At 46.3% G+C, this 26,019-nt stretch overlaps 1 protein-coding gene across 2 annotated transcripts in view; it reads left to right on the top strand.

Moving 5' to 3' along the window:
• zbtb16a (zinc finger and BTB domain containing 16a) overlaps positions 1-26,019 on the top strand; it is a gene marked incomplete at its 3' end in the record, with an annotated part of 101,205 nt that overhangs the window by 70,369 nt on the left and 4,817 nt on the right. For both annotated transcript variants that reach the window (XM_079738564.1, XM_079738565.1), the window contains exon 5: positions 20,338-20,508. In XM_079738564.1, the coding sequence (XP_079594690.1) occupies positions 20,338-20,508 (171 nt within the window). The remainder of the gene's footprint in view (positions 1-20,337; positions 20,509-26,019) is intronic.

Consider the following 26,019-nt stretch of genomic DNA (forward strand, 5'->3'; position numbering starts at 1 on the left):
TGTATGAGTGTTGTGTACATTTCCCACTCAAAGGGTGGCCCTGGTAGTGCAGCACTAACTTTACGAGCTCAAGTGGGGCCTATTACAACACTGCAAAGGTAGACACTTATCAGTTTATATCAGGGTTCTCTCTGAGAGCAGATTGTTTTGATGGATGGCACCTGGTAAGGCCTTTTGCGAACTGCACTACAAAAAAAAAACACTGTTGTGCTCAACATAAGTCGGAAGAAAAGACAACCTTGAATAACTCCTTAACCCCAAATAGGCACGGCAGAGACGGAGCAGAGAAACAGTATTACCCTGTGCTTGTATTTATCTAAAGCTAATATCTGGGGATTATATTTGTTGACTCCTCCTATGTTTTTGGTTGGGCAGTGGGCTTTTTCCTTTTGAAGCACTGATGTGTTTTCTGCTGGGTAAGCCTAGTCTAGTTTAGGCGACTCCCCCCTGACATTTGATCAACTCATTTAAGTATTAGCACAGGTGTGGGACCGGGGGAGAGGTCAACAGTTCACCTGATTACTCAGCATTCCTTCACTGAATTGTCTGCTCCCAGCTCACCCCACATGTTCAGATGTGGCCATGACCTGGAATGCTTTGATCTGCATTGCTAATTAGTCAGCACTGGATTTCATGGAGTCCATAACATGGCATGCATGAGTAGGAAGAATGACTTGTATGGATGCAAGGTCGGCTCATGCGGACTCAGACTGATGTGGTTGATTCTGCTGTATTTACAACCCAGAACAATGCATCAGTTTAATTGAAATATTTAATTGAAACTCTCTAAACTCTTCAAACAAATGACAGGGGCCTCAGCTACTTTGTAAGAGTTCACCCTTTTTTTTAAAAGGGGATTTTGAAAGAAATGTAAATGGTTTGCAACAAGTTTAACTTCCGGGTCAGTGGAAGTCCACACATACCCCCTGCCAAACCGGCGCCAGTGTTTATTTGGATGGCTCGTCCAATCAGAAACCAGGGTTGTGAGATGGAGGACTCTCATTTGAGATTCCCTCCTCCACACCCCCACCCCAAACCACCAAAACCCACCCAACCAAACTAAACCCTAACGCCCACAATCCTACTGACTCGGGTGTCGACTTACAGTCCGGGGGCTGGGGGGGGGGGGCATTGGGGGTCATAGCCTCATTGACCACCGGTCTCTGAAGCGTGATTGATTAGGTGGTGTTGGAGGCCAACGGTGGAGGACAGGGGTCAGCTCTCCTCTCCGGAGTTGCATCCTTTAGTACAGTCGCATCACTCCTCACTCGGCCTCGGCCTCGGCCTCTGTCTCCGTCCCTGTCTCCGTCTTTGTCTTTGTCTTTGTGTCTTTGTCTCTGTCTCGGCCTCTGTCTGTGTCTCTTTTTTGGTATTTTTTGGTGTGGAAAACATACTTTTATACTGCCAAAGCAAGTATGAAATATCAATAAACATTTACTTAAAAATAAAGCTGCACCAGAATAAATCAATGTGTAAACAGAGCTGTGTAACATTGCAACATTCCAATCAAATATGTAAATAAAGGAATGCACTATTTACTTAAAAAATACAAACAGAAACATTTAGCTTTTGATGTTGAAAATACAAAATAAATATGTATAAAGTTAATTAAAGACAACTTAAATTAAAAATGAATTAAGGGAGACATTTTTGTAAACAATGCAATTTCTTTCTTTTTTTTCACAAATGTATTTAAAGGTAACCGTTTTGTTTATATTCACAGTATGTGTATGAACAGAGGTCAGCACGGTGCAGACAGTGCCGGAATACAGATGATTGCCTTTCATTTTCCTTTTCATCATTATCTCTCACAACAGTAACAAACGTTTCTCATTATAAGTCATGTTTTCAAACTATTTTGGGTTGTTTGTAATATGCGGGAATGTGTCTGATGCCTTGGTACAGTTGGCAGGTAGTGAACTCGTTTTAACCCTCTCTCTCTCGATGGTGAGGCTGTGCTCACTGAGTCTGTACATACTCAAGGATTTCCTTAGTTTTGGATCAATCACTGTGCTAAGGTATTCTGCCACGGTGTATTCTCTGTTGAGGGCCAACTGGTGAGGTTTCTGTCTGGTTTTTCTGCTTCTGTTTGTGAACAGAGTCCCAGAAACAGCTGGTTTAGCGGTCATCTCTCTGTGTAGGTGAGGGCTTTGTTATGGAGCGTGTCAGGCTCACTTAGTTTTAGGTGATTATTACCTTTGAATGCTTCCTTCTTCAGTTATATAATTAGGGGTAATGTCCTAATTCTGCTCTGCATGCATTATTTTGTTTTTTCTTTTGAAAGCAAAGAATGGATTTGCTGAACACCGCATGCAGAGTCTCAATTGGTGTTTGTCCCATATGTCATTTCTTTCTCTCTTTCTCTCTCTCTCTCTCTCTCTTGCGCTCCCTGGGAAATTGGGGGAGGGTGGACAGTATCAATTGAACTTTTTTCCCTCTCGCTTCAGTTCTCTCTCTCTCCCTCACACTTTCTTTTTAAGTTGCTCTTTCAAAATTGTAGGGAAGGGAATTCAATGGGCAGGATTTAAAGAGGCGCTTCGAAGCCAAGTTACAACATAGTCAAAGAGAAAGAGGGTGGTGGTTAAAGTTTTCCTCTGATTAAAACGAATAACAATCCTTAGTCCCTTGCAAGCTGTTAAAGTTACTACAGTAGACAGACATTACATTTTGTGTACGTAAACTCGGTTTATTAAAGGGTCTACCCAAACACACAGTCACTCGTTATGATGGAACAGTTCTCATAACAAAGTAGGATTGAAATGTCAAATCTCCCATCTTCAATCTCAAAAAATCTAAATTAAAAAATGACTATAATTGAATACATTAAGCAAAAAAAGAAAACTGCTTATTAAAAGGGAAACTAAACGAAAATGTTTAGCAGCCTGTTCAGAGGGAACGGGCTCCTAGCCAGGCCTGATTGACCCGTGCTGGGAACGATCTGCTATTGAGCCGCAATTCAGAAAATGTGGACTGTCCACTCTGCCCTCGGGGGTCCAGTGCTTTTGTAGTCATAGGACCAGGATTACACTTTAACCCCAGCCACCACCACCACTGCCCCCCAAGGCCTCGGGGTCAGGTGAAAGGCCAGGAATCTTAAACAGGAGAAGGGAGAAAGAAGAATAAGGAAGGAAGGGAGGGGTCGGGGGAGGGTGGGAGTGTTGGGGGAAGGGAGAGAGAGAGAGAGAGAGAGAGAGAGAGAGAGAGAGAGAGAGAGAGAGAGAGAGAGAGAGAGAGAGAGAGAGAGAGAGAGAGAGAGAGAGAGAGAGAGAGAGAGAGAGAGAGAGAGAGAGAGAGAGAGAGAGAGAGAGAGAGCAATGTGTTGACCCACTTCAGGATTCCAGTTGGGTCCCATAAGCTTTTGATTGGAAGTTCAATCCTATTTATGTTTAATTAGGTACTGTGTTTATTTTATTTTTTTAGGAATATAAAAATGAGGTAGAAAAACAAACGTTCGTAAATCATGCACCCTTTTATTTCCCCAACATCTTGAGGGGGGTAGAGTAGGTGTCCAGAGCGTACTCCACCTGCATTCATATCCTTTTTCATATTCTTGGGGTAGCCATTAAAGAGGAGCCTGCGTCTGCTAACGGTTGCAGGGGCTTGTTGGATCTGCGAGGACCAATCAGGTGCCCATGTTGGCAGGCCTCTGGGCCTTGTTCAAGCTCTCGCCCTCCCCATACCACAGCCACACCGTCGCTTCCTGGGGTCTGTCCAGGGGTGATATACGGCCTGGAGAAAGAGGTGCCGGAGCCAGGGAGGAAGTTCTCAAGATAGAGGAGACACTGGATATAGGCACTTCTGGTTCTATCAGTTTTGACAGGCCCCCAGTTAACGGAGCCACTGTTTCTTTTTGTTTTCTTTTGTCGCCGTCTACAAAGGGTTTATTGAAAATGGCTGTATTTCTTGTCAGAAGAAAAAAGGCAAATCCTGGTCAATCTGCCTTTTTAATAGCAGCCTTGTGTCACGACTGGACGTGGAAAATGTTATTTAATTGAAGTTTACTAGAACAACCGTGGCTAGTTAAATGAGCCCCTCTAATGCACAGTCATAAATTCTTCACCTTGTAAACCATTTTCTAAATCGCCATTCACGGCTCTTTATTTGCCTTAACAGAGAAAATTGTGACTGTGTCTCTTGGGTCAAGCCGTCCGAGCTGTAAAGTCATGTGAGGTCTAACTCCCCATGCTCTCTCCCTCTCTCCCTCACTCCCCCCTCTCTCTGGGGCTCTCCTGGTTCCTCCGTGGGACCAAACACTTGTTGGTAAAACGGAATAGTTCCCCCTCCTGGACGGTGGCAGTATTGCAGGCTGGGGACACTTGTCTCCCCCGACGTTAGTCAAGCAGTCATCGATCCCCTATTCAGTTGTTTCGCCTGTTAGGTCTCAAACTGACACTCATCATTATACTGTCATCATTTTTCCTCTGCTTCTCTTCCCGATGGGGCAGCCAGGCAGTGCCATTTGTTTTGAATGAAAGAAGTCAATGTTTTGATAACTGCGTAGGCCTACTTCTTGCTATCTAGGTCATCAGACTTCTTGTTCTTGCCCTCCACAGTTAAGGTTTGAAGATGGGGCTTATTTAACGGTGATTTAGAACATTTTAAGGTTAAATGGTTGGATAACATTTGGTATAATGGTATTTTATCCTGCTAGGGGAATTAATCCATTGCCATTTAATATGTTTACCATTGTTGATTTTTTTTCATTCATCAACACAGATGAGCAAGTTTTTCCCGGGCTGACCATACCATCATAATAAATCTTATTTCTGGTGTGAATGGCAAAATACAGATGGAAATAGTTGTTAAGGAATCTCGCCCGCATACCAATGAGGATTGTTTAAATTGTACAGCCAACACAAACGTGAGCAAAAGTGCTCTAACGAAACGCAGAAATCTCCGTCATTGGAACTCCTTTAGGGCCAGTGAAAGGGCATTTCTTGTATTGAATATTTGTCAGTGCGTAGTGGGCATATTTTTTCCACAATAGGTTGACATTTCTTCAACTGTGGCATATTCCTCTCAAGCAGCATTTTATTTTGCCATAATAAGTCATATTTTATTTAATGGATCATATTCGAGATAAGAATATATCTTTATGCATCCACTAGGTTAATAAGGATCAACGGCCACATTATGTTCAATTTACTGAGATAAGGCACTTCTTAATCAACGATTTATTTTTAGGCCGTATTTATTTGCTTTCCCAAAGCTCGGCCTTTCCTGTTTATGTTCTCGGTTTGGTTTGCTTACATCTGTGGGGGTTCCACTGGAAAGGGAAAAGGGATGTGAAAGTGGATGCCATCTTGGAATAAAGCAGAACCAGCATTGGCAAGAAAAGACCAGCAAGGAGCCATCAACTGAACAAAAATTTGTTTGTGTGTGTGTGTGTGTGTGGGGGGGGGTGTGTGTGTGTGTGTGTGTGTGTGTGTGTGTGTGTGTGTGTGTGTGTGTGTGTGGAGTAGGTATGTGGGAATAGACATGCAAGCAAGCACGCACACACACACACACACACAAGCAAACCTCCTTTACCCAAAATCAATTCCCTTTCTAATGGAATTAAGAGAGATTGAGGGACAGCACTGTATTAGGTCTTCAAAAGACGCAGCTCCCCCTCCACACCTCCCCTCCGCACACACACACACACACACACACACACACACACACACACACACACACACACACACACACACACATACATATATGCACACATTCAATCCAACCTCTTAGAGGGCATGTGTTTTTTCCCCAGCTGGGTTTTTTTTTATTATCGACAGACTGCTGATCTATAAATAAAGTCTTCTACAGCAGACCACAAAGACATGGTCTGGTCCCTGCGTGTTCTGGTTCCAAGGTCACAGCCAGCCGTGGAGCCCACAGCGCCCGCCTGCATCTCAGATCCCCATCTTTCATTAAACATTTACCAACATCTCCTATTAGAACTATTAGAGGATATTTAACCAAAAAACGATATTAAAATGTCAAAATTTTTGTTACCGACTTGAAGATGATGATAATCATTATACACTTTATATATGTAACACCTATATGCATGCATAGAAATGCAGCTCAAAGGGCTGTACAATATGGCGCAAAACAAGAGACCTTTTTAAAAGGAAACGCAACAATAACATTAACAAAGTGCTACTAAAGTACAATACCGTACAAGAGAAAGAAAGGGGAACTGCAGATTAAAAACTAAAACATAAATCAGTACAATAAAAACAAAACAGAGAAAACAGCATCGATAAAATGCTAATTAGTGGCTATTTATTTGTCTTATAAAATGCCAATTAAAAGCTACCTTCAAGAGACATTTTAACTGGAGCTTAAAAGTGTTTTCTTTGCTTGCTTCCCTGATTTCTTGAGGTAGCATATTCCCCAATAAAGGGGCATAATGAATAAATGCAGCATCATCAACTTTGTTTTTGGGTTTTGATGGTACCCTCCAATAGGCCAGCCGCAAAGGAGAGCTCTTCAGGGCGTATAGGTTGTCAGCGAGTCAGTAAGGTTGGCTGGTGCCAGCCCAATTGGTGCTTTATACAAGGGTAGAAGGACTTTGAAGTGAATTCCAAACGATACATGGCTCCATCACTCTAATCAACCAGCACCCCCCCATCCCATGATCGCATCCACTAAAGCCTACCCACCCCCATCACTCCTCCTCCTCGCTTTTTAATCCGATTATTATTGTCCAACTGAACTTTCTTAACAATTGCATTTATGTATATAGTCTGGGAAGGCTGAACTTCAGTAGAGTAAAAATAAAAACATGGATAAATGCAATATAAGTAAACCAAAATACAATAAATGACAAACACATTTTATTTCCTCTCATTTCCCATCCTTCAGCATCATCCTGTCCAGCATATAACCACACTGTTGACAAACACTGAAATATATCTTAAGATGGAGGAATAAAAGTAAATGTCACCTGCAGGAGAGGACCAATTGTGTATAAGATTACCAAGAGTATAATCATGATAATAAATAAATTAAATTATGAAATTAAATGAAAACCTGTAACATTAATATGAATAATTAGAGGGACACATTAGCATGACAAAAACAGAGGCGCATTATAAGTGCAAGGTGATGACTGTTTTGAAAATACCAAAATGTATTAGTTGAACCCTAGTTCACAAGATGGATCTCTAGAGCCCAATTTGGGTTTTTCTCAAGGTTCCGAAATAGTTATTCTATTCTCTACCTATAATCCCAGGCTTTCTTTGCGCGTGTGTGTGTGTGTGTGTGTGTGTGTGTGTGTGTGTGTGTGTGTGTGTGTGTGTGTGTCGGGATGTTTCTGTGTGTGTGTTGCGCCTGCTTTGGCTGGTCGGTGTGAGGAAGTGGGGACTAAAGTGAGGTGCTTAGGTATTTTGTTCGTAATGCATCCCTTGGTCAGGTGTATGTGCGTGTGTGTCTGTAAATGTCGTTGCATGGCTGTGTGTGTGTATGTGTCTTTCCCCTGTGTATTTGTCTGTGCACGCGCATGTGTACATTCATGAATGTGTGGGTGCGCAAACAGTCTGTCTACGGAACCTTAAAGCGTTTGACTAATGTGGGCCCGGTCACACCCTCCTGGTTCCCTATTCACATTGTCTGCCAGCCCTGCCCATATGGCCGTTAAGCAGGGCGACATCTTGGGAAGCCTGAGCATTTATTCTCTTTTGCAGTATTTACAGCAGGGAAGAGGGAGAGAGAGAAACAGACGGAGAGAGAGAGACGGGGCTAAAGACAGAGAAATGGAGTGAAAGACAGAGAGACACGGCAACATAGAGAGAGACCGAGCGAAAGACACAGAGAGAGATGGCTTGAGAGAAACAGAGAGACAGATGGAGAGGGGGAAATAGAGGGAAAGAGAGGACTGACGATCCTTACTGTTTCCCCTTTAAAATGCATTGACAGAGAAATAAGAAAAATCTCTAAACTCCTGGGGGAATGTGAGATTTCAGCCAGCAAACATCTGCCACATATTATATTCAAGCATATTATTATTGTATTTTTTAGTGTGGTAATGTTATTAGTTAGAAGAAGTTTTATTCAATTATAAGGCTCCAAATAAATGTGAACCCCTATTTTGCTGAATGTTAAACCCAAGCATCTTGGAAAAGTATTTTCCTAGAGGCAGCTAATATTTAAAAAGATTTATTGAACTTGTTATTCAATTGTGTCAAGTCTTTCGTGGCTGCTAGTATGTTAGAATTTCCACAAATGCATCAGAATCCACGGAATCTCTGACCTGTACAGATGCAGTATCGGAGCCACCATGACGTGGCGTCGAGCCTCTTTGATAAATGTGGCGTCAGGCCGGTTTCGACAAGGTAGCGCACCCTTTTCAACATTTGGTTAGACCTTTTATAGATGTGGTGTCGGACCAGTTTAGATGCACCAGCCAATCCGGATTGAGAAGCGTGACCACCAGCTTACGGAAGTCGAACCAGTTTAGAAACGTGTCGGAAGGTTTCAGTTGTGTGTGTGTGTGTGTGTGTGTGTGTGTGTGTGTGTGTGTGTGTGTGTGTGTGTGTGTGTGTGTGTGTGTGTGTGTGTGTGTGTGTGTGTGTGTGTGTGTGTGTGTGCAAAGAAGTGAACGAGGACCTGAGATGGAGCTGAAAGTGCATGTGTTGAACAGCGTTTAGCTTCCTGAATCAGCATATCTCGACCTTTACTATAAATAGGACTCGACTTTAGGGAACCCAGTAATCGCATCAAAACTCGGCGAAGGGTAACAGATCCAACACCTGTTGAGTCAGTCGCTGCGTCTTTCTTTGCCTCTCTCCAAAATACTAATTTGCATTTAAAAAGTAAAAGTAGTTATTTTGACAAGTAATGTATTTCTTTCCATTTTCAATGAACATGGTGAGCTTCACTCGAAAAAATTGTGTTCATTTTGTTTTCCTTGAAATAAATAATTATGTTTCAAATAGATATGGGTTCCTTGTTTAGGGAGAGAGGGGGGAAAAAAAGGCAGGCAGCAGTCAAATGCAGTGCTATTTTGTTCTTTGTGTAAAACAATGGAGCGTTTATAAGTGGGACAAATGGAGCACATACAAACAACATGGCTGCGCACATATCTGCTCCACATACTTTGTCTCTGTGTCCTGTCATTTATTTTCATTGGTTTTCCTCCTTAATTGACGTTTCGCTGGAAGAGCATCTTTGTGTTTGACCTTGGGGAGTCAGTCATATGACTGCGTTTGTGCACTTAGCTTGAAAGACACACACACACATCTGCGCACACTCTCTCTCACATACACACACACACACACACACACACACACACACACACACACACACACACACACACACACACACACAATCACTGTTGTGATTTTATTTGATAAATCCCCCACTATCGGCCATTTTGCTTTGCATAAATGCAATCTTTTGAGTGCTGAGGAAAAATGAGGCATTCTTTTCAACCGCGGGAGTTAGTACTTCACAATCGCTTTATTTGTCAAGTAGCCTGAGTGTAGCGGAATTAGTAATTTGTCTTGGATTTGACAGAGAAAATGTGTTGGGGGGGTTGCACTGCAGCATAACTACTACCCAGATGCATGTGGGGAAAACGGACGTCGTGCCGTGAGGACCATTGGTGACAGCAGCTTAATCCCTGATTTTAATGACACATCACAAATGATGTATTTCTGGAGTCTAATGGCTTTTGTTGGCCCGGCAACACTGTACAAACACACGGACCCAGGGATCGGGCTCGCACAGAAAAATAAATGGATTCGTATGAATTAGGTTAAAAGATTGTTTCTTTATATCACTCTGAGTGGTCTGAGTGATTCTTGGCTGGGGTAACAAACCGCTGTTTGTCATAGTGGCCCCTGCTGGCTGTCTCACAGCACTGCACCCAGTGATCACCCCTCACCCCCATACACTCCCCTCACCCACCTGAAGTCCAAGCAGCCTGATGGCCAGCATGCACACACACTCAATGCATAGCAAGGATAATACTGCTTGACATTCAGTGTCAATAATTTATTTGTTTCTCTATTTAGGTGGTTTTACGAGCACAAGCCAATATGGGTCTTCTTTGTTTAATTTTCACTAATTGTTTTTTTGACCTTATCAAAACCCCGTCAAGGTGAATCGCGTGAATGCTTAGCTGATATCGATTGTGAATTCCTTAATCTTTGTTTTGTGAATTGATTGGATATTTCTTACCATAGTTATTATTTGGGCTCTCTAAAAGATGTAGCAGGGCAGGACCGTTTGTCTGTGTGTGTCCTTGGCCAGATGAAAAGACAAATAATTTAGGCTATGTCTCTTGAAACCCCTGTAAGCCTCAGACAGTCTCAAGAAAACACCTTTTACTGTTTCTCCTCCTTCTCCCTCTCTCTTTCTTTTCCCCATTTTCTCTCTCTCTCTCTCTCTCTCTCTCTCTCTCTCCATCTTCCTTCCCCCTCCGTATGAATCTGCTGTATCTCATTCCCGGGCGCTAATTCCAATTTAATTGCCAGTAGCCCGAAGCCTCCTCAATGGGAGTAACAAATGGTTTGATTCTGTAGACTTCATCAGGCTGCATTTTAAATGCGACACAGTAACCCGGCGTGAATGCCAATGAGGCCGCGGCGAACAGCTCCCCTGTTTACTAATTATCCCTTTTCTTACTCCCAGCCACCCCTGCGCAAGTTGTCTGATTAAATCGGATTTGTGGGATTGTGGGATGAGGTTGTGGCAGGAGGGAGGGAGGGAGGGATGGAGGAAGGTGGTGGTAGGGGGGACTCTTTTGTAATCACATCCCCCCCACCTCCCCTTTGAGCTTGACCGGTGGTGCCACTGTAAAAAAGTTGACGTTAATAATAAGGGTGCTCATTCAGCATTCTCTCTCTCTCTCTCTCTCTCTCTCTCTCTCTCTCTCTCTCTCCTCCCTATTTTTGTTGTGAGGATGAGACGTTTCTAATCTGTTGCTCGGAGCCAGTTAACGAGCAGTCATGACATGGAGGAGGGGAGGGTGGAACAGGGCGGGGGGGATGGGGGGGGCGCAGTGATGTACTCATAACACACGACGGCTTGCATGCAAATGACGACACGTTTAGGTCTGTGTGTTTTGTTATATACACGGTTTCGGCTTACAAGGTCAAGTCAGAATGTCCCTTTGTGCTTTATGCCTCACACTACAGGCATGTTTCGATCCGCTCCTGTGGAAAACACACGATGCTCTCCGTCCTTTGTGATCGTGGGACTTCTATCCTATGCGTCATCGAGCGGATAGACGTACGGCTGATCGCTGGTATTTGTAAATCATGTAAAACCCTCGTGGCCACCGCCTTGCAGTCTATGTTTTGTTCGCTGGGGGGGGGGGGGGTGGCGTTTATTGCGACGCGACAACCATCATGACTATGATGATGACACTCGCGGTCGGTTGGAATGGGGGGGGGGGGGGGTGGTGGTGGCTATAAAGACTTCTCCCTGTCAACTAAATGGGCAGTTGCGCGGCCATATGGCTGCGCTGACATTATCTCTGGGTAATTAATATGGCATCTCGCCTGGCATCTGGTGGCATTAATCTCGTCCGGCGCGCTGTCTCCGTGACAGCGTCAGCCCCTGCCGCGGGCCCCCCCCCCCCCTGCCCTTCCCTTTCCCCCCCACCCCCACCCACCCAGACGTGAGTTATCACTGGCCTTGGCGTTGGCAGTGCCTGCACACTAGCCTAGCGAGCGAGGTGTGCGGTTAGCTTGTTTGCTTGTTTTGTCGGTGCTGTGTGGTTCTAATGGAGATTGCCGTCTACAGTGGCTGTCGCCCTTTTGTTGACTGATGCTCGGTTGGCTGATTCGTCTCCCATCGCACATAGGGGCGGCTTTGCTGTCTTAAAATATATAGGTGCAGGACTGAGATTCATCTACACATCTACAGTTACGTCTATATTTAAACGAAAATATATTCATATTTATCAATGGATATATTTTTGCATGATATTTATATAATATTCTTTAATTGAGAAATATTTATTGAAGTGGTAATTTAACAATTGTGTTAGGTGAAATTCAATACTACCATATTGGAGAATGATAAATGCACCATGGACTTTTGATTTGACGTCTGTTTTCGAGCAGTCTTGCTGGGCACAGTGTGATATGTGTTTCTCAGCCTCGCACAACGGTACCCCCCCCACACTAGTCATCTCTCACTTTTAATTACAGAGATAAAAGGCACCACTGAAAGTAAACATTTCCTTTGGTTTGTGCTCCCAAACTAGTGCACAAACCAAAGATTTTTTTTCTTATTATTTCTTTGCCTCTTTTTCTTTCATTCCCAATTCAGAGCAAGAATTGAGTAATTCATGAATGAATCGGCAATAAGTGAAACTGCAGCTATTATCAGCCCAGCAGCTGTTTCTCGCACTCTCAAACAGTCTCCACTTACATCCGTGCTCACCTCATATGTACTATGCTAATTCCCTAGTGTCTCGGCGTATGGACACACGCACGCCCGCACGCGCACATTTGCAAACATAAGCATGTGTCAAAGCCAACAGGCACAGCCGATGCCTACTACGACGGGCTATGATTTTCCGCCTTCCGTGTTGCCTATTTATGCAACACCCCCCCCCCCCCCCCCCCCCCCCCCCCCCCTCCCCCTCCCCATCCCCTTCCCCCCCGCCACTGTACATGTCTGGGTGTCTAGGTGTCTTTGTTGACGTTCGAATTGGGCGGGAAAGAAATAAACAAAACAAAATGCCTTTTGTGCACGTCCTTGGGCTCAGCGTCCGCACAGCGGAGGCGTGCGGGGGTGCGGAGGATGGGAGGGAAACGGCTGGAAACGGCTGGAAACGTGAGCCAAGAAAGGCGAGCCAAGAAAGGCAGACGTTTTAGTGATGGCTATATCACACACGGAGCTAACCCAATGCGGCTAAATTTAAAATGGTGGGTTGGCTCGGGTCGAATAGCATTAGCCCACGCTCTGGTCCTCGACGTACACATGCGGTATTTGTAGCATGAGTGACGCACCGCAGATGTACCCGCAGAGTCCGTGACATTCCGGGTTCAGGAACCCGCGTTTCTTTTGTCTTTTGTCCGTCAGCTGTTAGTTTTGGTTAATGTAGCGCTAACACCGAGGTAGAATTAATGAGGCCAATCAGTTGGTCTCAGTGCGCGGTCGGAGTGACAACGCGACGGGACTCTCAAACCTTCCGAATCGGGACCGTCAATCTCAAACCGAAACAGAACGTCCTCCGCGCGCAGTCCTCTACTCCTTTTCCTCGGTCAGCCTCTCCGAGGGGAGAGAAACGAACTGAACGGAAATTTGACTTGACGGACTGGAGGTTTGCCCACCTAAACCTCGAGAGAATGACGATAAAAGCCCCCCCTTCCCCCAAATAAAACGCTCTCTATCTCACGTACAAGTGGCGGTCATCAGTTATTCCCACAGCTGGCCCCAGACCACGGCTTCGCCCCGCTTTAGGTCGACCATTGCTCTGAAAAGGTCGCAGAGCGGCACTTTGTGGACGCTCCCTCCGCAGGGGGCCGCTGGGGCCAAAATGGATCGCGTTGCAGCGGGGGAACGGGGGGGGGACTAGCTGTCTATAAATGTCTATTGTTATTTACACTTAGTTCCCACCCCACGGATTTCGGGAAAAGGTCCCCTAATGTGTGCAAACAAGGGAGGGGGAAATGTTACGCCTGCCCCCTCCCCCCCATCCTGCAATTTCACACCACAGCCAGTGGCGCGGTCGTCGTTTTTTTGGCAGATCGTAGGCCAGCATTGTCCCCGTTCAGCAGGGACCCCCTGCAGGGCGGCCATTGTGGCCTACCGACCGCCACAGAGGGATATGCTAAAGGGGGATGCCCTGGTCCCACACACATCACCACTACCACCACCACCACTTCCACCCAGCCCGGCTTCCACCCTCGCCCCTGGGTGCATACACTCTCACCTCTCGCACCCCCCACGGATCCCATGCGTTTTCCCTTCATCACCATACATAGACGGCGCACACATTTGTAGACATTTTCAATGCATTATTCAATGCAATTGTTCTGGAGGGGGGGAGTTCCTGTGCTCCGATTGGACCACCACATTTTTTATTGTAAAAGGTTTTTTTCGTTTGGGGCAAAATGCCAAATGCCAATACCTCACCTTTAAACAAAACGTATGCAAATCTCATTCCAGCTTTACATTGTAGATCCATCGACTTGTATTGAGATAAGTATTTTCAGCATTACACTGCTATAAGTATAGTTAAGTAGAAGTATCTTTTTCAGATTATGACTAAGCGTTTAGATGTGAACAAATAGCTAAATCCAGCTTTGACTTTAGATGTACAGGGGTGAAGTGAGATGAGTATGTGCTTCATCATCGCCATGTTGCTTCGTAGTTCATCACGAGCGCTGGGTCAAGAGGGAGCCTGGCTTATTGGACTGGCATCAACACCAACACGCAGCAGCCAGGCTGGGCGAGGGGGGGAAACACTTTGGTAATGGCCTAAAATTGAACACCACACGCTAAAGTCCCACTCCTTTATGTCTCATTAACTCTAGCAGGTGCTCTGCTTTCCACGTGCGCTGGCGCAGCGTTGCACAGCGCTCGGTCACGCCGCGTTTAGCTGTCCCACACACACACACACACACACACACACACACACACACACACACACACACACACACACACACACACACACACACACACACACACACACAGAGAGAGAGAGGACCTCTTTCCTTTCTCTGTTGTTCGCATTTGTCAACACACAATCGCGTACCAGCCCATCTTAACAAAACAAGAAATTCAGCAACTGGCTGCCCGCACCGTTTTAAGAGAACACTAGCTTGAGCACGGCTTTACTTTTGTGATTATCTGTGTGTGTTCGGCGGCCGAGGGAGAAGCTGTTTCCTACAGAGACAGAGGGGCAAGTCCACTAGCTTATCTCTCAGCTGTCATTCACGTTGCTCTTCACGCAATGGGGGGATTCTAAGTAGTTTGTAGTACAACACCTCTCCTTTCTACCAGTAAAGGAGAGAGGTGAAATGTGTTCAGTAAATGGCCACGCCCCATTGTAATGTAAACCTCCACCCAGCCCTCGCCCCTCTCTGTTAACCGATGCTCAGGCTGTGTTTATATGTTACGCGGACCGACAGTCTTTTCTCTGATATCGGCCTGGACTTGAATGCTGCACAGGTGTAAAAATAGTTCACATAAAATGGAGGGTCACTGACTCCAGCCACATGAAGAGTCAGATGTGTGTGAGGATTCGGGCTGAATGTTGCACGTGAGTCAGATGTGTGTGAGGAGTGGTGTTACATGTTGAGTCAATGTGGACTAGATGTGTCGCCACATCGATAGGTTGCTGTGGTGGAAAAACGTCAAATAATGAGTTCGACATGATTTCGACTATTATCTCACCATGTTTAATCTTCACTCGTGTCAACATGAGGGGGTTAAGGCAGCTGCCCATTGCTGAATCTCAAGTATTGACTTTGGACTTTACTTCCGCACTTTTGCTCAGCCTCATGTTCCGACCCGTGAAGTGCAGCACTTTGGAATGAAAGACCTCGTTCTTTCTTTGGATGGTGGACTGAATATGTAGTTCTACATCCTCTCTTTATCTCTCTCCCTCTCTCCCTCTCTCCCCCCCTCCAGTCCTGCAGGCACTGTCACCTTGCATCAGGCCAACATTCCTCTCCATTACCGGGCCATCCGTACCCCACTTAAATAACAGCAGCCTTGCCACCACTCTGGGCCTATTAAGGATGCACACAAACATCAGCAGACACACACAAACACACACACTTGGCCCAGCAGTGGCACAGGCCTCAGAGGATTATGGGACAGTGCTTTATTTTATTTATTTAAAAAAATGCGTTTGAGCTCTCGCTGTCACGCTCTCTCTCACCTCATCCATCCTTTCCCTCCACTCCAAGTTATTCTAGTGTGGTCGCCCTCTGGCCAACTTTATTCTACACTGTAATGGACCTTCATGGGGTCAACTCCAATGGCTCCGCCCAACCCAGTTTTTTATCATAAGAGCCTCTATCTTCATGTATTGGCAGTACAAACACACACACACACCTTGACTTGCGCTTAGGAACTTGCGGAGATGTTGTTAGATAATTCCGTCCCTCCATCCTCAACTGACGGTAAGTTCACACTTGGTTACGATTTAATAGAATCGTAAAATGTACGCAATGGTTGATGCTTTTATTTGAACACGATTGAAGCCTTTGACGTACAATGATATTTTTGTGAAGCAAATTCCAAAATGGAAATGTCTCACAAACGCCTCAAATACGCATTTATACCTCACTGCCATCCACACAATCTGCTTTGTGAGGGTCGTTCTCTCTCTCTCGTTTGTGTGTGTGTGTGTGTGTGTGTGTGCGTGCATGCGTTTGTGAACCAAACAAAGTTATTTACCAAGGACAAGTTTTTTAATCTTTTTCCCTCGCTCACCTCACATTGTCGTGGCGCATTAAGAAGCAGTGAAGGCCGGAGGAGCGTAGTCGACACTGCGTGTCAATTATGCGACTCCATTGTGGCCGCGGCCGTGTGGGTGGATGGCCGCCGCTATCTGGGAACAAAGGAGCCGGTAGGGGATTGTGCGCACAGAAACGTTGGCTCCGGGGCCTGTCCTCGGCGTCCGGGAATGCGTATTTGTTCAGGGGGACATGGGTTGGTGACGGAGAAACCGTACGCCAATACTAGGAGATTTATTGTTACTGTATCCCCTGTATTCAGAGTTTGTATACGGTGTGTGAGAAACAAAGGGGTTTAAATGTCCCCAGAAAAGTCTCTCAAGACCTTGAGGTCAGAGGTCGGCTAACCTTTTGCATTCCATTGACATACCTCTGTCTCTCTTTCTGTCCCTCTCTCTGACTCTGTCTGTCTGTCTGTCTGTCTCGGTTTCTCTCTCCCCTTCGTCATCCAGTCTAAGAAAATGTCCCTGGTCATCATTGTTTGGTTTGGTTTTCTCGCCCTTTGTTTCTCTGCTGATTCAACCCTCTACCAGACGGCATTCTCTGCATTTAGTTCGATCCCGCTGTCCTGCCAAGTCCAGTGTGATAGAGAGATTCAGAGAGATTCATTGAGTAAGAGCAAAAGTAAGAGTGATGGACAGATGGAAAAAGGGGGTGCATGACAAGTAGAAGGGATTATTGGGGAGGATGGGAGTGTGTGTGTGTGGGGGGGGGGGGGGGGGGGGGGCATGCTTGTCAGTCAAAGCCATTTAAGCACTTCGATGCTGGCATCTCGAATGACAATGGACTCTGATCGATGATGAGGGCTGTGGGGCGCAGGCGGGGGGAGAGGGGGTATTAAGCGGCAGGGCTGAGGGATGGAAAACGTGGATTTAACTCAAAAAAAGAATTAAGGTTAATGTCTAAAGTCTGATTCGATTAATACCCCAAAATGGTACAGAAACAGGTTGTTTCGCTTTCCTTCGCTTCATGCTTGTTTTGACCAATCCCGGTGGCTGGAGGCAGTGCACTGTAAGAGTGTAAGCTGCAAACTGGTGATCGTTAACACAGCCTCGCTATTCGTAGAAAAAACAGTGTCATGGTCAGATTAGCTTGTTCCAAGTTGTCAGTAAACTCATCACGAAAATGTAACCGCACTTGATGACCTTTCCTGTGTTGTAGAGCCTGGCTTTGTTGACCAAACGATTTATATTTTGCTGATAAGGTCTGAAAAAGAAGTCGAGAACATCTCTAGGCTAGTAGGATTGCATTTTTTAGCTAGCAGTTCAACGACACAATATGGAGGCATGTGTAGTCACTGTTACCTGCAGCTTATGTTATGCATTATGTTTGATAATCCATCTGCTAAGAACTGTGAAGAGTGTAATTAGCTGCGGATCTTTGTGGAACCAAATAGTCTCAAAGATAGAGAAACACACACACACACGCACACACGCGCGTTGCCTCAATACATCATAAACTATTCACAGCTCATTAGACGGTGTGTGAGAATTCCATATCAAAGGTCATGTTTTGCCCTCACAGCTTTGATCATTTGAGGAATGATTTTGACTTCATTCCAACAAACCCTCTTCAGGTTCTATCACTCTACATCTCCCCATTGACCCACCATCTTTTCTTCCCCCAATCCCCCGTTTTGCTATCCTCTGATCCGAGAGATTGTTGTGTTTACCTTTTCTTTTGCTTCTAATGTGTTTTGACCATTCATGTTGCTTGAGGCGTGCAACTGTAAGCGCATAATTTGCAAACACAAAGTTAGCCAGCAGTCGAATACCGTAAAAAAAAATCTAAAGCTACAAATCAACACTGTGTAAAATGGCCACTGTTGAAACAGACTAATTAAAATCCCCTTCTAAAAGCTTCCTGCACTTGCGCAAATTAACATTCTGCAGGAGAAATCTCCGTAACAGAACAGGAAACCAGGTGTAGCGCCGCCCCTTTCAATGGTGGGTTTCCGGCCCCGGCCCCGTGCCGTCTCCCCCCAGCGGTTCTGCTTTAACAGAGAAGGACTGCGGGATCCCAGATTAGTACAAGCCTAAGAGAGAGAGAGCGGAAGGAGATGTGAAGCCAGAGGGATGGGAGGCTCTGTCTGTACTTGTTAGAGAAGGAGCCCTCTTGGCCACATTCACTGTCTCCCCGCTGCCCAGACAAGGCTTATTGTATTTGTCTTTCTCTCACTTTCTCTTCATCCCTTTCTCCTCCACTTGTTCCCTCTTCCCCTCTGCCGATGCATTTTGTGTCTTCATTTCACCCCTTTTGTTTTTTCTGTCATCCTCACACACTCACACCCACCCTCTCTCTGATGCTACCCTTTACTCTCACCCGTCCCCTTTCTCTTTTTGCTATTTCTTTCTCTCTCCCACTCTGTCCATACCCTTATCCCTCTCTTCCTCTCTTCCTTTCTTAGTTTCTCTCTCTGTCTCCCTCTTTCTTATTTCGGGGCTCTTTTGCAGCAGAGACGATGATTGATCTGATGCAGAGGCTGTCGGCTTGCCCCCCCCCATCCCTCCCTCCCTCCTGCCATTGGTTATGAACATGAGGGCAGGCTTGCAGCTCTTCATAGATTTTTAAATTAGTGTCAGCTTTGCCCCAAAGATGTGTTATTGACTGATGAAATAGAAACGCTCTGCTCCCTCCCAGGAGTTTTCCTGCAGGGTGGTAATTGAAAAAGTGCAAAGGGGAGTGTTTTTTCCAGAGCTGCGCAAGAGACAGTGTGTGCGTTGATGTATGCGTGGACCCTGCGTGTGTGTGCGTTTGTGTGTGTGTGTGCATGTGCGCGTCTGCGTGTATATATGTGTTTATATCATAGACCTTGAGGTTCACTGCAGCCTCACAGAACAAGAGATCTCTACCTCCCTCAATGCTCAATGAAAGATGATCATTGTGTGCATCCAGTAATCCCACAAATACAGTACGCCTCATGTCTTGTACACCTCACATAAGCCCGCCAGCTGAGACGCCACGTGCAGAAAAGACCCCCCATTGTCAGACATGCTCACCTGTGTGTATGTGTGTGTGTGCGTGTCTGTTGTGTATTGTCCATGGTCGTGTGTGTGTGTGTGTGTGTGTGTGTGTGTGTGTGTGTGTGTGTGTGTGTCTCAGCCTCGTAGTATAAATGTGTGTGTGTATATGTGTCTCAGTTTGTGAAGGTGTGTCTGTGTGTCTCATTCATGTTGTATGTGATTGTGTGTGTCTCAGTTAGGTAATGTGTTTGTGTGTCTCAGTCATATGTGTGTCTGTGTGTGTGTGTGTGCAATCCTTGGTGTGTGTCTCAATGCATTTGTGAACAAAGCTACCCTGAGACTCTGGGACTTCGGTCCACTCTGATGCCATGATCAGAGAGCCTGCCGGCTTTATGGCGATTTACACACACACACACACACACACACACACACAACCAGGTCATGCACACACACACTAACCTCAGTATAAAGTGTGTTTTCACAAACTGTCAACCGCTCGCTGTGTCGGGGAGGAGATATAAGAAGAATATAAGAGTGTTTACGAGACAGTGGCTATGTGCTGAATACAGCTTTCCAGCCGTATTCACCACGGCTACATTTTTTTGGCGATTTAGCCACAGAATGTCGACGAAACACACGAGGTCAACAAACGGTGATTCATCCATTTTCCGTGGGGTCTGTTCTGTTGTACTGTCTCATCCCATGTGGTGCACTGCACGGTGACTAACCAGGAGCCACTGTGAAAAATCAAAAAGAACTATTCATTTAATGCGTCCTGACATCCACTGTCTCATATCAACGGCCATTCAAGACAAGCTACACCCATTCCCCAACACCTTTCTACGTCGTTCAGGTTTTGTTATCTAACCTTACCTGACACCGGCAGGGCGAACCACCAGACTGCTCACCTGGCAGCCTGATTCTGACCCTTGTCTTTGTGTGTGCTGTGTTTCCCTCAGGCTCGGACATGGCGATCTTCTGCCTGCTGTGCGGGAAGCGCTTCCAGGCTCAGCCGGCGCTGCAGCAGCACATGGAGGTGCACGCGGGCGTCCGGAGCTACATCTGCAGCGAGTGCAACCGCACCTTCCCCAGCCACACCGCACTCAAGCGCCACCTGCGCTCACACACAGGTCAGTGGGGGGCCGGGGAGGGGGTTTTGCGGTTCGCCTTTTACATATCTGTGGGTCAAATGTTTTACTGCTATGGTTTATGTTTTGTTTTTTCTCATTACCGTTTCCCAAAACATTCCCAGTGGCCATCCCTGTAACCAATAACTGATGCCGGTCCCCGGTAACAAGAAATAAGTGGCATCATGATTGCTGTCGTGTTTTGAGCTGCATCATGGTAAACATTACCACAGGACCCCCGGGACATTTATCTAGTATCTTTTTAACCTTAATATGGTTCATAAAGCATTGGCTTGCAAAAAATCACAATAATACAGTTCCTCTTTAAATACAGGTCTCCACATGAACCTAAATACCACAAGGTCAGTTTAGGTTAGTTACTGTACATCATTGTTGTCTATCGTTCACCATTCTTGTGATCCGATGGTTTTATGACACAGTATGTTGAATGCATGTGTAATCATTGTTAAAAGCAGTTTGGATATTGGATAATGTTTGATAATCCATTAGCTCGCTGGAGGATTTTTGGTAAAATAAAAATAGTAAGTCTCGAAGATGGATAATAAGAAGCTGATGTGAACAAAGGTTATTTGAACATGCGAACACGCAGGCGTGCGTTTCGCCTGAATAGATCATAAACATTCACAGTTCATTACGCGGTGTGTAAAAATCCCATATCAGAGATCCTATTGGAACCTCCCCATTTGTAGTCGTTTGAGGAATGATTTTGACTTTATTCCAACAAAAGCTCTATATGTACTGTCACTCTAGATCTCTCTCTTTCCCCTGCTGTCTCCCTCTCTTAGTCTCTGTCCGTCTATTTCTTTGTCCAATCCCCCGTTTTGTTATTTTCTCTGTCCTTGTTCCTCGCCGAGACAAGACAATCATACTAATACATTGTTGTGGAGCCAGGGAGCCAGCCACAGAGAGAGAGAGCCAGAGAGAAGTGGCGGGCAGAGAGATAGAGAGGGGAAGAGAGATGGATAGAGTGGAGGAGAGAGATGGAAAGAGAAGGAGAAAGCAAGGAGAGAGAGAGAGGGGGAGAGAGACTAGACAGAGAGGAAGCGAGAGGGAGAAGCAGATGAAGAGATGCATGAGCAGGAGAGAGAGCGAGGAAGAGGGAGACAGAGGAAGAGGGGAATGGAGGAAGAGGAAGAAACAGAGTAAAAGAGATGGAAAAAAACAGGAAGAGGTAGAAAGAGAGAGGAAGAGAGACTGGGGGGAGGAGGAGAAGGGGATTGATAGGCTGGCAGAGGCAGCCATTCCGGTGTGAAAAAACCCAGCCATAGCCGTGACAGCATATGAACACATGGAAATGAATCCCATTTTGCTCACAAGGGACCCCCCCGCCTCCTCTCTTTCCCCCCCTCTCCCTCTCTCTCACTCTGCCTCTCGGTCTGCCTCGCTCTACCGGCTGTCTGCGACCTTAAATAACAGTCTCACTGTCGGGGCCGATTTAGCTCACCCGCTCACGGATAAATATTGAAACGAAAGGCGGCGAGATGAGAGCAGCCAAGCTCTATTTACAAGCCAGACACACACACTGAAGGCACACACGTACCACCATATACACACGCACAGTCGCACTTGCACGCGCGCACACACACTAATCATTAGAATTGTTTTGGTTAAGGAAAGGGCGGGGCAAGGGGGGCGGGGGCTGTTGTGGCTGCTTCTTGTACTACTGTACACACACGCACGCACACACACACACACACACACACACACACACACACACACACACACACACACACACACACACACACACACACACACACACACACACACACACACACACTAAAAGCATTGTAGGGGACAACATGAAATCCCTCTTACACACACAAACCGAAACACACCTTTTGCAAAAAGATGTGATCAACAGCAGCTACAAACCCTACCTTACCTGACGCATGCACGCACACACACTTACACACACAGACCCACACTCTTGCAAAAACCGTCACGCACGCACACACACACACACTTGCATGCGTGCACACATACACACGCACACACACACGCACAAACTTGAAGCTGATCTCATGTAGGCGTGTGTTAAATAACAATGAAGCTGTGGCCGTGAAAAAAGCAATCATTTAAATGCGGCGCAGAGCCTTTTGTCAGAGAGGGGAGGGGGGTTAGGAGGGAGGGAGGGAGGGGGGGATTATAAAGTCAGTAGCTTGGTATTCATCACTGGGCGCCAAAAATAAGTCTCTAGTGTTTAGTTTTTTTTTTCTCTGCTGTGAAAGGGGAGAAGCGGAGGCATATAGCGGGAGATGTTTACCTTTTCCCTGTCCTTTGATGTTGCTGATCTCCCCCATAACGAGATATAAAGTGATCTGGGGTCGGTTGGATGTGCAGACTGGAGGAGATGTGAGCTCACCTCGTCCGTGGAGCTCATCAATTGTTCACACCGTCGCCCTCTGTGTTTTCGGGGGTGACATCTTGAGGGTGACGATTATTTAGGTACTCCCATTACTGTGATTCCGAGTACATTTATTTTCTCTGATTAACACCAGCTATAAAAAGTAGAGCAAACAAAAGTGACTCTTCATTTTGCCCTTACATATTCCCTCGTAAAATAAGATTGAAATGTATATAAAAAATAAATAAAGACAAATACATAATTTATGTATTTTTGTTTCCAATAACATTCACTAAATTACAAATGTGCTTTGTGCAATTTGGTGTGTGCTCCCTCCATATTTGTCATAAAAACATGCGCTAAACTTACCATCCAGCGACAAAGTCAAGTCAGTGTGTGACTGAACCATGTCCTAATGGGCTTTTAACTGTAGCAACCACCACCACCACCACCACGTACTCTACCCTAGTCCCCACATCTGTTGTTGTCTGTTGTTGGGGCTGTCCATCCAATTGGCGGTACAAAACCAGAAGAGAACCGCTGTGCGAGTCGGCGTGCGCTTGTGAGCACGCAACAAAGACAAAAAAATCAGTTTTAACGGCAGTGGTTATTTCGGCATCTTTAATCTCCTCGTCTCCCCCACCCTCCCTCCCTCCCTCCCTCCCAGCCGGGCTGGCTGGCGGGAGAGGAGACTCATAGAGGGGGGGGGAACCCTTTCGTCTCTATTCTCTCACCCCTGCTATTTTCTTCCTTTTGGTATTTTTCTCTTTCTTTCCTTTCTGCCCATCACTCCATCTGCCCCTCCTTCATGCCTTCCCTCTGTCTCGTATGTGTAGCTCACTGTTTTCCTTTTCCTGTACCCACCCTCCCCCCGCCCCTTCTTCCCTCTGTCCCTCCATCTTTATGCTCTTTATCTCTAATCTCTCTCAGTGACACGCACTATACAATCCCCCAGACAGAAACACACAGTGTCTAATGTATTGTACAAGGTGGACTCACAATGACAGCGCAGGCAGCCCTCCCTCCTCCATTAATATTCTGTAGCCGTGCACCTCCTCCTCCTCCTCCTCCTCCTCCTCCGACAAATCATTCGTGCGTGCGCGTGCGCGTCGCATGTCTCTAACTCACGCCCAATTTGCTGTCTGCTGTAGCGAAGTGTTTTGTGTGTCCGCAGCTGTATGAGAGCGAGCGAGAGAGAGAGAGACTAGGGGAAGAGAGAGAGAGAGACTAGGGAGAGAGAGAAGGGGGAGAGATGAAGTGAGGGCACTGGCACTGAGAGAGCTTACTGTATTTGTTATTTTTCTGTCTGTCCTGACATTATGACGATGCACGCCAGCATGTGCACTCCTCTCCCTCACACACAAACGCAGCTTCTTCCTCAGCATTCCACTTCCATGCACAGGTCATCCCCTGTGGAACCAGCATGCATTAGGAGGCGGCCATGCAGTTTACAAGATGTAGGGAGGGAGAGGAGAGGAAGAGGAGGAGGAGGAGAAGGAGGGAAAGAAAAAAAAAAGGATGGTAATGAGGCAAGACAGAGCGAGAGACGGAGCAAGGGAGACAGAGTGAGAGCGATAGGGAGAGAGAGAGAGAGAGAGAGAGAGACGGGTAGGGGAAGTGACCAACACGTACACGAGAAGGGAAAAAAAGGAAAAGAACTGAGGGAGACGGACGATGAAGCGAAAGAAGAAAACCCGGTGACAGGCTCTTGATTTATGGAGGACACATATCTTCTTGTGCCTGCGAGCGTAATGTATTCCCCTGACAAAATTAAGACCTGCCTGCTCGTTCGGGGCGTTCGCCTTTAGTTTGAATATATATCCGAGCAGTCTACGGTTTATTTATTTAACAGTGACCTTGCGTGCGCTGCTAAAACGCCGCAAACTACCGTAGCTCGGGCCGCAGACTAATTTAAACCGCCGCCATCAAAGCCGACGCCGTGTCCGATTGTAGCGCGTGGTCCGGCCAGCAGGAAGTGAGAAGGCATAGAAAAACAGCCCCCCCCCCCCTCCGCTTGTGTGTGTGTGTCTTTGTGCGTGTGTGTGTGTGTTTGTGAGCACTCGCGTGTGCGTGAAGGTGTGTCTGTGCATACACGTGCTTCAGTTTGCATGTTTATATATGAATGTGTGTGTGTGTGCATGTGTCTGTGTGTGTGTATTGGAGTGTGTGTGTGTGTCCACGTGTGTGTCTGTGCGTGCGTCTGTCCATGTTTGTGTGCCTGTCTGAGCACGGTAGCCATCCCCCTTGCACATGTGATCGGGGCGTCTAATTAATAGGCGAGTGGAATGGGGCTGTGATTATTATTCTTGTGGTGTGGCGGCGGCACGGCGCCCCATGATGGATTGTGATCTGAAGAGGCGGTGTTGGTCGGAGACGCCGGGAACAGCACAATATCTTACAGCAGGAGCCCTCTGATAACTTCATGCAGACAAATAAAGTCTGCCACTTTTATTGATTTTTACCGCCAGACCCCGGCCCCACACGCCAACACCCACACACAAATTACACTCGCTGGCGACGCACACACACACGCACACGGCGCACACACATAAACATGTCCCCACAAATACACACACACACACACACATATGCAGACACCCACACACATTTGCACACACTCATGCGTACGTACACACTTATACACTCACACACACATCCAACCCGCACACATAGACACACACACACGCCGTCCCCTGGGCTGCTGATTCCCCCTACCACTCTTACTTACTACCTATCTATCTTCCTATCTCTGGTTTTAAGACCTGTCCTCCCAGCTTTGAACCATGACATGTCCCGGGGAAATGCCCTGCCTCCGTGGAGAGGTGGAGGTGGGGCAGGGTAGCCAGGAGCTACTGTATATCTCTACCTCCTGAATAGAAAACAAACCTGCGCAGACATGGATACACGTCTACCTCACTAGGGGGATATGCTGCTCGAGAAATGAAAAATGACCAATACAGACACAGAGAGGATGTGATTCTGGCAGAGAGAGGCAATAGGGGATGGATGTATTTTTTTTTTCTCCCTTGGCTTGCTGTCAGGTGAGCAATAATGATGCAAGGGTGACGTGGATGTGAACGTGACACATCAGGCAGGGAGGTCGTTGATAGCACCGGGGCGGAATATCTGCTCTCATGACAGAGTAGGCT

Source organism: Pollachius pollachius (assembly GCF_949987615.1).
Source record: "Pollachius pollachius genome assembly, chromosome: 6".
In the NCBI taxonomy this organism is placed as follows: Eukaryota; Metazoa; Chordata; class Actinopteri; order Gadiformes; family Gadidae; genus Pollachius; species Pollachius pollachius.